The 16098-nt window shown below is 41.9% G+C and overlaps 1 protein-coding gene across 8 annotated transcripts; it reads right to left on the minus strand.

Moving 5' to 3' along the window:
* Nucleotides 1-308: 308 nt before the first annotated feature.
* On the minus strand, nt 309-13494 carry postnb (periostin, osteoblast specific factor b). 8 transcript variants are annotated; one of them, XR_013935235.1, is made up of 23 exons: nt 13196-13408; nt 12686-12784; nt 9585-9649; nt 9309-9466; nt 8842-9006; nt 8608-8754; nt 7809-7950; nt 6838-7050; nt 6614-6748; nt 5805-5953; nt 5562-5698; nt 5225-5355; nt 5011-5141; nt 4605-4707; nt 4417-4484; nt 4033-4078; nt 3609-3638; nt 3050-3153; nt 2923-3011; nt 2795-2842; nt 2383-2460; nt 2260-2295; nt 309-974 (listed from the first exon to the last, which is right to left on the minus strand). XR_013935235.1 is itself a non-coding variant. In XM_080460276.1 (22 exons), exons 1-22 carry the CDS (start codon nt 13462-13464, stop codon nt 952-954), a joined length of 2604 nt encoding a protein of 867 aa, XP_080316402.1. In that variant the 5' UTR covers nt 13465-13494; the 3' UTR covers nt 309-951. The 8 variants fall into 8 exon arrangements, 4 of the variants coding, with proteins under 4 accessions (XP_080316402.1, XP_080316403.1, XP_080316404.1 ...); XR_013935237.1 differs by lacking the exon at nt 3609-3638 and having other exon boundaries at nt 13196-13404; XR_013935238.1 differs by lacking the exon at nt 2260-2295 and having other exon boundaries at nt 13196-13399.
* Between the last annotated feature and the right edge of the window lie 2604 nt (nt 13495-16098).

Below are 16098 nucleotides of genomic sequence, written 5' to 3' on the forward strand. Positions count from 1 at the left end.
AAATGTTGTGTTAAATGTAGAAAACCCCGATTTTCTTGAAGATTGAAAGGAGAGTTCTGGATTTGTTTAATTTATGTTTTCCAGCCTCTTCTGTGTGATCGTGAAGCCGACTGACTCGAGGATGACTCATTGTACCGGTTTAAAAAAAAAAAGAAAAAGGATGACTCATGATCCACAAATTTCAGTGTTTAATTTAAACACTTTTTACTTGAAAATAAAAAAAAGCAGACATAATATTTAGATCTTTTCAGAAGCAATGTTTTCAACTTAAGAGCCCTTACAGGAAATGACTCCAAACCACAATCTGGTCAGATTTTCAAACTGGCATTTTTTGTTTTTTTCTCAATGAAAGCACTTTATTGGAAAGTAGAAAGATAGATGCAACACTCCAAATAATACATGCAAAGACAAAATTTACATGAAAAAAAAATCAAACAACTCACAGCCAAAAACAAAATAAAATTACAGTTAAAAGTGAGAGGATGCCTTTTTGATTTTGTTTTTGTTTTTCCCAATCTTTTCATGCTGGGATTTAGAAATGCTCCCCAACAGCTTGTAAAAAATGTCCCCACGTAAACCTTCACCTCTGGCAAAGCCATAAAGAAGTTGAGAAATGTTTTTATTGCTGATGTAATGGCTGGGATCTTCCTGACGTGAATGCAGACCTGAGTGCTCGTGTCTTTAAAGTCATGCCAAAATGTTCATTTTCTACTGTTTACACAGACTGAACCTAAAGTATCCGCATATATGTACATTCAAAGCACCATTAAACTGCTTACGAGAATAGTTTTGGAGAGTACAGTATAATAAAAAATATCACTGATACTGTCGGGTTTTATTTGTGGGTTTTTGTTTATTTTTTAATCCCTGCATTGAAACATCATTCTAAAGCTCCGTGTTTGTCGTCGTCTCTCCGACTTTACGAGGGACTATCCCTGCGTCCGTGTCCACTTAGGACTGCCTCCTGCTGCCAGCTGGTGAGAAAAAAAAGAAAAAGAATAAATACATGCCAGTCACATGGAATAAATCATCATCTCAATGTAAATACATATAAGGTGCGGTGCTTGGCTTGAACGCTGCATCCTTCACCACATGGAAATGCCAGGCTCAGCACAGCAGAGACAGATGAGACGGCCGTCCCTCTTGGCTAAGACTAAAGTGAGGCTGGGGGCTTTGTGGTGACGGTGGGCCTCATTAAATGCTGCATGACCAGCAGAAGCTGCAGGGACAGCGGCACCGAGCGCCAGCGGAGCTTTTCAAAGTGAGGATTGTGGCGGCAAGCGAGGCAGCAAATGATTGAGCGGCTGACGGGATCGGTTGACATTTGGGAATATGAGTCTTCTTGCTGAGAGTTAGACGTGAAGATGAGGCTGTGTTTAACAGCCAATAACATTATTCACCAAGTCAAGCCAATACTGGAATCATGTTGGTCTTTTTTAATGTAATAAAACTCAAAACACAATAACTTGCCCACATATAATAGCATTCTGCCAATAATGTAATGATATAAAAGTCGGGCTGCGTTTCTTGGAAAAACAAGCTTTTTCTTTTGTTTTTGCAGGTTTTTGTGCAGTTTGCTTCGAGCAAATAGTCATAGTAGATGGGATAGTCGTCATATTTATTTATACGTACTCTACCACACTGTCCTAATCATGATTGTAACTTTTACTATTTTAAGGCATTATTGGAAAATGATTCCATTATAGGTAGAATTACATTCAGAATGGCCAAACCTATCATGTTGTTGTTACAGTCTGAAAGAGTCTCTTTTATATTGATTGATTTCTTTTAAATCCTGACTAAGTTGTGTGTTGCTGTCAGTAAAATAAACCCACGTATCTGATCAGTTTCCCTGTGCTGTCCTTCAGGCCTGTATACTCTCACATGAAAAATCTTCCCCCATGTACATCTCAATTTATTCCCTTATCTCATGTTCATGCCTTTATTATAATTGAACTTGACTAACTTTCCACTTAGCAGGATCCAAATACTGGATGTTGTGAATATTATCAGCAGACGCAGCAGGAAAGTTTGGAGCAAAATTCCCAAAATGTCAAATAAAATCCCCTCAAGCACAGCCATGCATGAAGTTATGACTCCGGCATACATTGCAGCCCGATAAGGATTTTAGATTATTGCAGAAGCAGACTAAAACTGACGCCTCATGCAGCACAGAGGCTGGACTGGTTTTATTGGGGGGAAGCAGAAGCAGGCTCTTTATTCAGGCTTCTTTTTTTTTTTTATTTATCTATTTTTTACCTACAACCCGCCGGGAACTTCCTCTCAGGGTGCCTCCTACAGAGGCAAGCAAACATAGAAGTCACACATTATTTGTAAGTTATTTGTCCTCAAGCTTTGTTGGTACTAAATGATGAAACTTACGCTGGATCATTTTGGCAAGTCTGTCGGGGTCCATATCCGCTCCTCCTTGGATGGTTGAAAAGTCTGAAAGGTCGACTCCTGATGGAAAGAGAAATGTGAAAGTGCAATGATATAATGCATGAATACCAGGAGCAGTCCGGGGTGTCTGACAGCTTGACCTGGACTCAGGATCACCTCCAAAATTGTATGGACTCTTCCATGGCCTTTGTGTTTAATTAATACATCTAATATTATGTATTGGTCCTTTATCTGATTTTGAATTTGTTTCCATTCTTAACACGTCATAATAAGGTAATGTTTTGCATCCAGGTGGAGACAGAACGATTTCACCAGCCATGGATGCACCAGTGTACTATGCTGTGCTACTATATGTGATCATACATTGTTTTGGTTAAAAGTCAGTGTCACAGACCTTCCATGGCGACGTTAGAGGTTCCACTGCTCAGTGAGTATTGAGGGCCTGTAAACAACAAAATTCATGATTTCTCTGAAGAAGTGATGATGAGATTTAAATACACGGATTTCGTAAAAGATGTTTACTTGAGACAACTCTGGTGACTTTGGTAATGGTGGGTTCTCCCTCAATGACCCTGGTGACTTTGGTAATGGATGCCTCGCCTTCGATGACCCTGGTGACTTTGGTGATGGTGGGCTCGCCTTCGATGACCCTGGTGACTTTGGTGATGGTGGGCTCGCCTTCGATGACCCTGGTGACTTTGGTGATGGTGGGCTCCGACTGAATAACCCTCGTGACTTTGGTAACATTCGGAACTACAAAAAATAAAGGCAGATTTTCAGGAAAATAAAAGGAGGACGTTCCATTTCAAAACAGCTTTTATAACAAAAGCAAACAACCAAAACTTCCTCTGGATCAGAAAGGTTGTTTTGATAAAAAATTGTGATTCATAATCAAATCACGTAATACGTTTAGTAGCACCCTACACATTTTTGTTTATTTAAAAAAAAATCTATGCTTTATGTGTGTTATCTTAAATACAGAAAATCAACATCTCTTTTCCCAAAATTGCCCAAAATTACTGATCATCTTTCCTTGATTTGCTCATGCAACTGATTCATTAAACAACTACGATCTGTTAGATGTAGGCTTTCAAAGTGGGACACGATGAGCCTCTCCTCACAACTTCAAACATCTTGGAAAACCTGTGATAGACTTTGATGATTAGGAATCACAAGATGATGATACTCGGTGATCATCATTACTGTACCTTCCTGGATGACACGAGTCACAACGGTCTCTGATAACGGGAGATAAAAGAAATGTCAAACACAATCATTTTAGGAGATTCGAAACATGGTTCTACGTAGGGATGCAGAAATAGTGATACCGGTGAAGAGTTGCACACGCCAGTGATGCTTCATGCTAAACATAATTAAAGTGGGACTGACACACTCAGTAAGTTCTGTCCCTCGGTCTGCAGTACGCATGGAGCCGGGCGTGGACAGACGCTCCGCGTCGCCCTGTACGAGCTGCAGCTTGTAAACGCAGAGGTGATTGGAGGCAATAAAAAGTCTAAGTGTATTGTTTGTGTATGGAGTAGAAATTAGGCTTAATGGCATTTAATAAGTACCCATATCAGTATCCGGTATCGGCAAGTAGCTAGAGGTTAGTACTCGTACAAAGTTACTTACTTAAAAACGTAAGAGGGATTTCCTGATATTTGAATCCTGAAATGTACTGTGGAAAGAAAGAAAAAAAAGTCAACATCGGATTTCACCTTTTACACAAACACAAATTAAAGTGTGACAGGAATCAAACAATGTGAATTATTAATAAGTTTAGAAATGTTAATAGCGACTGATAAAATAAGTCGACAAACAACGTGAATGTTTAACCACCACTTGGACGAGCTCACAGACGTTCAGGCAGGTTCTTGTCCTGAGCTTTATGTTGAGTTACACAAATTCTCTTCTTGGCAGCCACAGAGGAGATGATACTGAAATTACCCACAGCGAACCACACCCGACTTTCCGAATCACACAGCTCTAATAACAAGGCAGTTCTTGATGTGCCACCTTGATTTGTATGTATGTGATGAATCTCTTCAGCAGCGAGAGCAGCTCCTGGCTTCCAACAGGGATATCTGTGGGGAGGTGCAGGGAGGTAACATCACGGCGAGGAAAACAGCAAATGAAGTGCGTCGCTCGACAGATTTATGAAATAAATGGAAGATTAATAGATCCGACAGGATGAAAATGCGTACCTGCAGGATACAGAACTTGGTTCACAAAGTGCACAACTCCGTTTGTGGCCATGATGTCAGAGTCAGGGACTTGGACCGAATTCACCTGCATTGTTTTGTTTGCCTGAGGTAGGTGACGGTAAAAACAATTAAAGAAATCAATGAAAAGCGTAGCATGAATAAACTTGTTTAAAAAAACAAACAAAAAAAAACAGCTTGCAGATGTCACGGAGTTTCAAAGCAATAAAGAAGAAGAAATGATTGATGTAAATCTTGTGAATCCAGTGAATTACAAATGAAAATCTGTTGTATAACTTTAAGCTCAGGGACAAGAACAAACTTCAAAGGGTGTCTCTAAAGATTGTTCCTTAAATGAAATGAAATACATGCATAGTACACGCTCGGTCTTGCTGCACTAAATACCTACAGAGATCACTCTGAGATTGCTGCCCTGCAGAGTCTTGAGGAGGTTGGTCACACCAGTCTCCAGACCTCCACCAATGAAGATACCATTGTTGATGTGGTACAACAGGATGGTTCTGAGAGCATTTATGTCACCTGCAATTAAGAAAACGAATCAGACGAGCTCTCCACGTGTTCTTGAAACGCTGCACAATGCAACAGGTTTGAGGTGGACGCACTCTTCAGCAGGTCGAAGTCTCTGTCACTCAGCCCGGCGAAGGCCTGATCGCTCGGGGCGAACAGAGTGAAGTCTCCCTCCTGTCGGAGCAGGTCAGTCAAGCCGGCAGTTTCCATCAGGGACAAAAAGATCCTGCGGCGCAGAGAAGAAAACAGTAACTTGGCTGTTATAGAAACCACTGAAGACTGACACACTGCAACAACGGCGCTTTCACATTCCCATATGTGCCATGTGGATTTAATGGACAGATACAGGGAGATGTGGTTTTAGTGCTATGCAGCGTTTTAAGACCACAGTCCATTTTCATTAGCATTCCCCCCCCGCCCCCCTGCACTTACTTGAACCCTCCGTTTTCGGTCAGAATCTCATACATCGTCTTCTCTGCTGGTTTCAAAAAGGTCCTCATGAGATGCAGGGCCCCATTGCTTCCTTCCTTACTGCCTCTTATGAGACAGGAATTCTCAATGCACACAGCCTGCAGACATCATTCACCAGACACAGTGAGGATTAATGATTGAAAAAACAAGGATAATGTATTTAGCGTGTGCCAGTGGCTGACTGCCACGACTCTCGGAACGTACCGAGCGATAGATGAAGACCCTCAGAAGCTTCCCTCCGATGGTCTCCAGACGCTGGCCGTTGTACAGCTGTCCCAGTCCAAATTTATTCTTCACGATGTGGCTCTCCAGGATAGTCTTGAATAACCTCTGATCCATGGACATCACTTCATCTGTACAATGGAAGACATTTGTGAATTTTCCGAAACAACTGCAATTGTTGTGGCTACAAAAACTGCACGCGCATTAATATTCCGTGATACACGAGTTGGGCGAGAAACTTTACTTTCAGTCATATTACGGAAGTTCCTCGTAGGGCTTCCTCAAAGACCTTCAGTAGATGAATGCACCATTAATAAAATGGAACAGTCAGACAATGAAAACATTCCACAGTAATTTCTGAATGAAATTTTAAGCCCCTTTTCCATCGAGTCAGTGCTGCTTTGGGCAATCGCTCCCACTCAAGACTGTATGTCTGTGAAGATTAAACAAAGGATTATCCACTAATTAATTAGGTTTTTCTTGCTAACCAAAAAAAGGAAAGCACATCTGCTTCATTCAAATGAGGTCGAGGAATGTCCTCGGAGAGTGTGAGTATTTGCTTTTACATGGCGTGAAGCAAATGCGGCGTACCAGCAAATCCCCCAAATCCCCAAAGCTCCATATAAGTACATTCACTTATGAGTCAGCAGGCGAGGAGGACAAATGTATTTCCTTATATTCCAGACATGGACTGAGTCTGGACCAGTCAGTATTACCACCTGCTGAATGAAAAAACACAGGGGGTGGGGGTGGGGGTGGGCTGCAGGATATGACAACCACATGGGACTTGCCATTGAAGGCCATGTTGAGGGGAGCCAGCAGAGTGTAGTCAGCATCTCCTTGCATTTCTGTAGTCAGACCCAGCTCGGACACCATGTCTCCGAAGGTCGACTGGGATGGTCCCATCAGCTCCATCACCTGCTTCGCTACAGAGAGACGGGAAGATGTAAATGGCAGAAAAACGTCAAAGCTTCTGAGAAGATTTTGATGTATGAATGAGACATGGAAGTCTAACCTGAGTCCGGCATGAGCATCTCATCAATAAGGTGGATGACACCGTTAGTGGTGACGATGTCCTTCTTGATGACCATCTTGATTCCATTCACTGTCAAACTATCGCCATCGCAGCCGATTTCAATGTTGCTGCCCTCCAGGGTCTGGTAAGAGGTCCCAGCCATGATGGCCTCGGAGCACTGGACCGAGTCCAGGAGGTGGTAGTTCACAAGAGCTTAAAAAAAATAATTAAGAAGAAACAATCATGGGTAGATGCTTGTTTGGAGTGGTGGCAGTTTTATGTTCTTTCTCATGTTCGACTGCAGCTGGGGAAATAATGCCCAGGAAACCTGCAGGTCCTTTGGGTCCCTGAAGACCTTGAGAGAGAAAAAAAAGCTCCTCTGTTTAACTTTATGTGAAATAGCTCTCATCTTACATCACAGGCCAGGCTATGGGCAAATAAAAATGCTGAGATTTGTTGCCAATTTGATCAGCTTGCTCACTGAAGCAGCTGCTTCCTGCATTTCAGTGCTACAAATCTCAGCCATTTGTCAAGACCCCGCATTCACCGTGAAATTGGGGGAATTTATTTGCAAATTACGATTTTAGCTATGATCAGATATTATAGTGGTCTATGTCTACATCACTCTTAACATAAACAACATTGTGCAATGAAAGAAGTGTCTTTAACTTTATGTCAATGTATGTTTGACTTGTAATTAGAGCGTTTTATGACAATTGTTATTTTGCAGTACAACTCTGTTATTCAAATGTATCGCCATGGCATCATCTGTTTTGAGTTGAAAGAAGCTGACCACGTAAAAAAGAAAGAAAAGAAACCCTTTATGTAAGACTTGGAGGAGCAAGCACACTGCCAGCAACCACTACGTTTCTTTTTTTCCGACCCATTCAGCAATAAATCAAGTATGGTCCTGCTACAGCTAATTTAAAACCTCCTCAAAGAGTGAGCCCCGAAGCCACGGTCTGGTTTACCTTGGAGAACTTCCTTGTCGCTCAGAAGTCTTTCCAGAACGTCGCTGCCCAGCTTGTCGAAGGCGTCGTTGGTGGGGGCGAAGAGGGTGTAATGTCCTGGCTGACCCAGTTTCTCCAGCAGTCCAGAATTTTGGACAAGATCCTGAAAGGGTGATTTAATTTTGTAAGCAGCGATCATCAATCAAATAGCGGAAACATTTCAAGGAGGCAGTTCCACTACCTGCTTATTACCGCTGCTCATACAGTTTTAACGAATGCTGCTCACATGTGCTACCAAACGAGATAAGTGATGAGTTATTTGTACCTTTTTATGATACGTGAGTAGATTATTGCAGTATCTGCACTTCACTTCAGTATCTATTTCTAAATTCCTAATGTTCTATTTCCATTTGGGTTTCTTCCTTTTTTTGATTTAGAGGTTGTGGGCCTGACAACTCCAAGGCCTGAGTACTTTTGGCAACTCTAAAACAAAAGAAGCTCAGCTGTACCTTATCAGACCCCATCCGACCTGGACGTCACCTGTTCTGTCTGTCGCCCCTCTTGAAGGAGATTCAGATTCTTAATAATCTAAAACAAAAAATGATGATAACACCCAAAGCCCCCCCACCCTGACACACATATAATCCTACCAAGAGTTGATGTACAATAACTCTCCAGTCCCTAAAAGCGTGTTTTATTCACTTTGCACTGCCAGCTGGAGCAGCTCACGCTTCCTTTCACTTCAGTCCGATTGCTTGTATCTAGTTTCACCTTCTTGATCTGTCTTTGTGTTCTCTGCTCTGTTCCGGCAGGTACCTACCATCAGAGTTGTCAGGTCGTCATCCATCTCAACGACATCTTGGATGGTGCTTCCAGCAGCACTGATGACGCGGTCGATGACATGCACGACTCCATTGGTGGCAACCTGGTTGCCGTAGATGATCCTGGCACAGTTCACAGTCACCACCTGCACATCAAACCAACCACAGTGTTTCACTCCCGGACTCCCGGGTAATACATGGGGACTGATGTGACAGAGAGGGGCGAGACTCACCCCGTTGGAGTAGTGGTTAATCAGGAGGTTAAGGTCGTTGTACATGGACGTGGCAGTCAGTCCGTTCCTCAGATCTTTGGTCAGGAGACGTTTGTTGACCATGTGATAATGGAGGGCATTGTACAGTTCAATGTTGACATTGCTGACCAGCGCAGCCCTCACTTCCTGTAGGATTAGAGATTGAAGATTTCAAAGACTGAATCTGAAAGACTGGAAGATTTAGGAATGGATGTTTCAACCTGAAAGACTGACTCTCCTCAAAGCAGTTGGATCAGGTCAACTGGACTTGGTCATAAGTTTTGAAAAGACATTTCAAGACGTCTCAAGACGTCTCAAGATACACGACCAAGTCTAGTTTACCTGATTCAGTTCCTTTGAGAAGACTCTCACCTGGAAAGACGAGACCACGCGCAGACGTTCTTGAAAGCTTGAGGGATTTACGAGTGTTTGTTTCTTTCGTGACTCACCTCATCCAGCAGCTCCCAGGCCTCGTTGCTCGGGGCGAAGAAGGTGAAGGACCCGGGTCCCTCGATCTCAGGTCGGAGCTTGGAAATGTCGGCGTAATTTTGAGTTGAAGTGGCCTTCACGACTCCCAAACTTCCATACACGTGGTCAATCGGGGCAACTGTGAAAGAAATAAACCTCATTAGATAAAAAACGGGAACGTTCAGAACCACAATGTGGAGGCGGCATGCTGACAGCATCTCTTTCTGGTTAGTATCACACTTTATAGCAGACTGTACCTGCAGGACAGCCGCGCATGCCGTCCAGCTTCATGTAACCTGGGCAGCACTCGTATAACACGGTCCTGTGATGAAAGTACACAAAAGTACATACAATTAGAAAGACTGTTTGTAAAAGTTATTCAACGCAGCTTTTAATAAAATGAGGATTTTTTATTTTTATTTTTTTCTTGGCTGCAATGTGTTGAAATCATCAATCAGGGAAGGTTTGATGTTTCCCCTGTTTCCTGATGTGACTCATCACCTCCTGTGTTACCCGAAGAAACCATGTGATTCAACAGCTTCAGCCAAAACCAACGGAGCGGGTGCTTTGAGGTTATTTCTGCCACTACAGGAGCAGACTTATGTTACCTCCTCTTTGAAGATGAACAATTAGTCTGGACTCTTCTAGGAATTCGAGAAAACCTCAAGAACATGAAAATGTGGGACTTTAGGTAATTATAGGTGTTTTAGGAAATGTTGAATCAGGGTTTGATGGAGTGCGTGGAAACAGATGAGCTCATCTGAAAAATCCAATTTCACTGACTTTATTTTTTTAAAGAAATGGATCCGTTTGATTTACATTTTGATAAATTAGACACAAACATGGAGTGTTTGCTGGTGGAGGCAAGTGAGAAGCCCAGTCTGTTTGGAGCCTCGCACACCGCTGCCTGAGGAAGATTGTAAAATTCAAAGAGCAGCTGGGAGATATAAACATGACTTGAGTCAGCAGGAATGAACATGTTGGAAGTACAGCATTGTCTCCAATCCTGGGAAAACTAGACGTTTTTAAATGTGCATTTCACTGAAAAATAAAGTGTTTAACAATAATAATAAAAGAAAAGAAAATGCCCACATTGCAGCCATTAGGCATAAACAGTGCCATATGTGTGGAGAGTTGGCTCGGGAGTTCATTAGGGTATATCAACCATTTTTATTGTTCGAAGAAGTTTAACAAGGAAGCTGCTTTGTTTCCCATTTTCAGCTCATTGTGGAAAACATAATCATGAAAAAGAGTAGGAACAATATGAGGAGCTTGGTTTCTGTCAAAAGACACACTCGCCCGTGATATATTTGGTTTCTCAGATTATTAAGGAAGGGCTTAAACTGAGCTTTCCCCTGTTAAATCTGCCTTCCTGGGAAGGCAAGTGCATGTGTCATTTGTAGTTGAATAGAAAAAACAACTATGAATATTGTGGAGCTTTTATGCACACAGACGTTTCTTCTGTGCAGGACTGAGGAAAAATATTCCAAAATTACAGCCAATTGTGTCTTGAACGGCTATAAATTATGAGGAGCCGATGAAAGGCTCTCCACTTCATAAAGAGACAAGACTTCACAATGTGTGGGGCTTTTTCCACAGCTGCTGTTTCAGACCGTGTAGACGCCGATGCCTCCGGGTCACGACTATAGCCAGCGGCCGCCATAACATCTGTATTTGAATCAAGGCTGAATGGAGTTACAGGAACTTGGATGAGATCACACAAGCCCCACTGGGGCAGAGTCAGCAAAAAAAAAGACCTCTTTTACATTGCGTTCCCACTCTGAGGGATGTGTCTGGCCGTGGATTCGGAAACTTTTGACATGTCAGCGTCTCCGCACAAGGACGGTTCACATAAGATTAACATTAACTTGGTTGTAATCTGTACTTTGTGTCTGGCTTTATTCCAGCTCAACACGTCGCCAGTGGGCAGAAATCTGTTTGCACGACAATTAAAGCAGGAGTACTCTCCCCGCCGCTGAAGATACAGGCTCTGGCAGGCGACATTAAGTCAAACAGCACCGACTGCCACAAGTACAGTTTAAGCCGCGCTGTCTCCGAGCGCCGTTTTCTACTGTGGTGAGTATTTTATATGATGGGGATGACAATGGCTGATTTGTCTTTTGTGGAGTATATGAGGCTCTGCTGAAGTTTTAGCTCTGGTCTGTCAGTTCCACTGTCTTGTTTGGTCTAAATCTGAGATGTGAATTAACTGGCTCAATACACCGAATGTAAAAATGCTACAGTCGCGTTGAGAACGATGGAACAAGTTTTTGTTTTATGCTGCCGGGAGTTTGTGGGAGGCAGGGGAGGGAGGAATGAAACTTTTGGTTTTGGGAAGTCATGATGAACCATGGTATCATAGCTGAAGTGTTGAGGAGACGCCGAAAACAGAGATAAACTCGTATTTAATGAGCCTCACTCAAAACCAAAAGGGAAGTTAGGATCTATTTCAAAAAGTAATCTCAATCGGCTCTCGGTGCCCCAAGTAATCTGACTCGACTTCACATCACCAGTGCAGGTTTGGAAATAACTGGAATGTGCTTGTTAAAATGTAGACTTCTAGCAGAGCATATAGTTGCAGGTTTAAATAAGTGCATTGGTTTAACAACTCCAAGCCAGGCTGCCTTTTGATTAATTCCACACTTCCATGTTCAGACTCCTGCTGAAATAGATCACACTCCTTGGCTGCTTTTTACATCTTCACCCTTGCCAAGCTCAGTGAGCATTCATCACACCGAGCTGAGCCTATTAGGAGGGCCAGAAGAGGATTCAAGGTGAACCGTGTGGGAGCCGCAGCTATTCTACACATGGAGGTTTTATATGTATGCTTGTGTGTGTGAGAGAGCAATGAGGCTGCACAGTATTGATTCGTGTTCAAAACTGCTGAAAAGTTGGAGGAAAATTATGGCGTCTCTGATTGAGTGCGTGGAATACTTTTCCATTTATTATTACAGTCAACGTTAGGGAGCCACGGTACATCCTCGAGTCAGCGGTTCACCACTGTGGCACCCAACAATGTCCAGGCTTCTGGGGTTATGAAAACCACAGTGTACAATTTGATTGGAGCAAATGGGACTACTGCGAGTACAAAGAGTTTAGAGCGACGTCCATAAAATGTGTTTTTCATTTTCAGGGATGGTTTAATCCAAAGTGAGATAACAGATGTCTATCTCTGTGGAAAGTTTCCATCACAGTCAAACAAAGAAGCAGAGAAAAAGGAAGTTTAAGATGAAACTAGGCCTTTTTTTTTTTTTTTGAAATACTTGAAATCAATGCTCAGATTAAACATTTCACTTGTATTTGCATTAAAACGAGAAGATACAGCGTGTCCCCTCTGGATGCACAAAACAGCACTTACGCTTTCTTTCCACAGATGGTTCCTTGGTACCAGTTACGACAAGTGCTAAAGTACTTCTTCTTGGTCCCCATGACTTGCTGGAGAGCACAGACATTGGGTCTGACAGGAATTTATGGTGGAAAAAAAAGGGACAAAACATTCATTAATCACCAAATGAAATCGATGATATGAAACATATAGCATGTGAGAAAAAGCGTCGCTGTGTGAGACGTCACACTGACGAGCACGAGGAATTGGTCAATTCTGCAGCGTCTGGAAGCAGATTGAATATTGAATATTGTTAAATATCAATACCTTTACCTGCTGTGCACAAATTATATTGGAGTTAAAGGTTTTCTCTTAAACCGTCATTCAGAGAAAAATGAATAAAGAAAACATCACATTAAAGCAGATTTAATTAAACAATGATGCGTATGAGCAAAACTAGAAATGTTTTCTCAACTGAACTTTTCTCTTTGCACAATCAGAAAAAGAAACACTCAGAATAACGAACAATATTGATGAGCTTACCCTTCTTTTCTTGCCCTGATGCGACTGTGGGTAACTATCTTATCATAAGCTGAGGAGTCAGCGTTGTCAAATGTGGAGAACACAAAAAGTACAAAGGCAGTGAGAAAAACGAGCTTCATCCTTGATCCTTGAGCAAGCCCCTCCAGACCCAGAGTAACAGGAGCAGGCTCCAGCAGCACTTTATATACCACAAGGCTCACCCTCCACTCTGGGAGGATGGCCACTTTCCTTACATGTATGGACCACCCAGACCCCGTCCAAACGCACATTTCTGCACACAGACGACTCTTCAGCTTCACTGCTGTGATAAATGCTAATATTAAAGTTTGTTTGTTTGTTTTTGTTTTTATTAGAGTGCTTCGTAAACATCCCCAGTCCTGTGGTGTGAAGTAATCAGACTGTTTTAAATGCATTCACCTGGTAATATTGACTTTTAAAACATTTTTCTTCTTTAACTAATTTTTCTCAAAAAATGAATTCTAATCTTTTTTCTGCAAAACACAATATCTTGTCACTGACTGAAGAACGGATGATTGCATAGCACAGAAAACATGCAGACTGTCATTAAACTCAATAATCCAAAGCTTCACATAGGTTTTCTTCATGCATAACTAACCAATATTCTTTTTCTTTTTTCTTTTTCCAAAGCAATAACATTGATTGACACTTTAATAAATGGAGCAGATGCTGCACCTGGAATGCGGATTTCGGCTGCATCTTGTCTATAAAAGCGTCATTTATTTGGACTGCAAACAAAAACTCATTGCATAACTTATGTGTGAACAACTGCCAGAGGTCTGAGCGCACGAAGCTTTCAGAAAGCAGTTTGCGCCACCTAGTGGCGGGAGGGAGTGCGAGCGGGGAAAGCCATATAACCCAGCTCATTTAAAAAAAATAATGTTTATTAATTTGGTTTAGTTTAATCTAATTCGATATATTTTTTTTTTTATTTGAATGCATTTAATCAGATTTTTGTTGTTGTTAATACTTTAAATGTTGCTAATATCTTATAATAGGTAAGATAATAGGTTCACTTGACGTCTTCAGCTCCAGATCCACAAAGCGTGTAGTCACATCTCAATGTCTATTATTATGAATATATTATCCTGATCACATCAAGTCCACAATACTGAATCCCAGAACCAAAAAACATGGAAATAAGAATAAAAAGCAACTTAGTGATGAAACGAACACATGACAGACGTACAGAGAGTTTGTTCCACAGTGTTTTTGTTTCTGTAAATTATAGCCCTCCTCTAATAATCATGCAATAATCACAAAAGCATATATATGTGTAGTAGATGTTGGTACTCACTGCACACCCAAAAGACTTGAGCATCCAGTCTGCCACATGGTGCTGAAGCGCCCGGCTGCAGCCAGATGTTCCAGATGTGGAGAGGAAAGTGATGGCTGGACTTTGAAGTTTGTTAATTCCTGAAAGGATTTAAAAAAAAAAAAGAAAAGAAAAAAGAATACAGCACAACACAACATTAGACCGTGGCCACATTTACCCAAGTGCATTATAGGTTTAATGCAGAAAATGAGTCGATTATCCATCCATCAGAAATATGACACAATCCAGGCTGCTTGCATTTTAAAATATGTTATTTTAGTAGTTTTATTCACATTGAATGAAATGAAATCCCAAAACTGCATCACTAGTATTGTATTTGCTAGTTTACCAGCATGAGACTGAAATGATTGTCACTCACTGCAGTGACGATTAAATGCAGCGTGGCGTTTGCGCTGTGACCAGCCCCTGTATGATTCATGCACGCATGCAGAGCATGAGCCCTGAAGAATAAAGGAATAAAGCAGGCAACTTTGATCCGAAGTACCGTCTCTCCTCTTTGGGTGTCGTTACTCGGCTCCTTTTCAAGTGGAAATGAAGGGAAGAAATCCAACGGCAATCTGAAGTGAAGGAGCTTTTCAGATAAAAGTACAAAGACCAAAACAGTCTGTTGATTGGGTTCTAAAGATAGCGTGGCTGCTATGGCAACAGAGACCGACTTTAGGTTCATTCAGCACACAAGGTTGACTGCAAGTGTAAAGTTACATATCTGTGCAAATACTGATTTTACACGCCGGAGGTAAGACAACCAGCCGCTGTCCTGTGATACAGGACTGCAGGACAACTCGTCCACTCATACCGGGAGGCCACACATACGGCCCACAGGCCCAAACTGAACAGCTGAGAGGATCAGTGGCATTCACATGGCCGTACTATGAACGCTCAGTGTAAATAACTTGATTATAGCAGTAATCCTCTAGTCATTGAGTTTTTTTTTTATTACACTCTTGAGACAGGTTTGGACTATCTCAGCTTTAAGCAAGACGACTGAGCATCTTCCACCCCCGCTTCACTGTTTTCTGCTTGACGCCTGATTGGAAGCTAATTTTTCCTTTTTTCCTCCGACCGCAGAACCACTGAGTGCTGGAAATGAGACAATCACTGGGAAGTATCACATTCCCAGAATGTTAAAGCTCTCAAATGACCCAACGGTCTGAATGCAGCGGTTCAGATCAGCAGCAGCCATGACTTCAGACGTTTAGGTCCTGCGTAGTACAAACCAGATGTTATAATGCTGGACCATGTCAGCAGCACTTCGGTGTTGTGGTCATCGATGTGGAGCTAAATTTGAGAACTTTCTTGGGGCGACTGCAGCGTTCGACTAGTACAGAATATATATTTCTCACATATATTTCTCAAAAGGTGCAGTTTAATTTAAAATATTGTAAAATGATAGGAAACTACAAATAGTAAGCGCAGATCTTCTTCCTCATTCCCAGATATCTAAGTGAAGCCCGACCCTGGAGAGACAGGTTACAGCATATATGCATCATATTGATGAATTATATAATTTCTAAGCATTATTTTTGACTGCTAATGTAATTTCTTTTTT

This window comes from Lipophrys pholis, assembly GCF_963383615.2.
Source record: "Lipophrys pholis genome assembly, chromosome: 3".
Classification (NCBI taxonomy): domain Eukaryota; kingdom Metazoa; phylum Chordata; class Actinopteri; order Blenniiformes; family Blenniidae; genus Lipophrys; species Lipophrys pholis.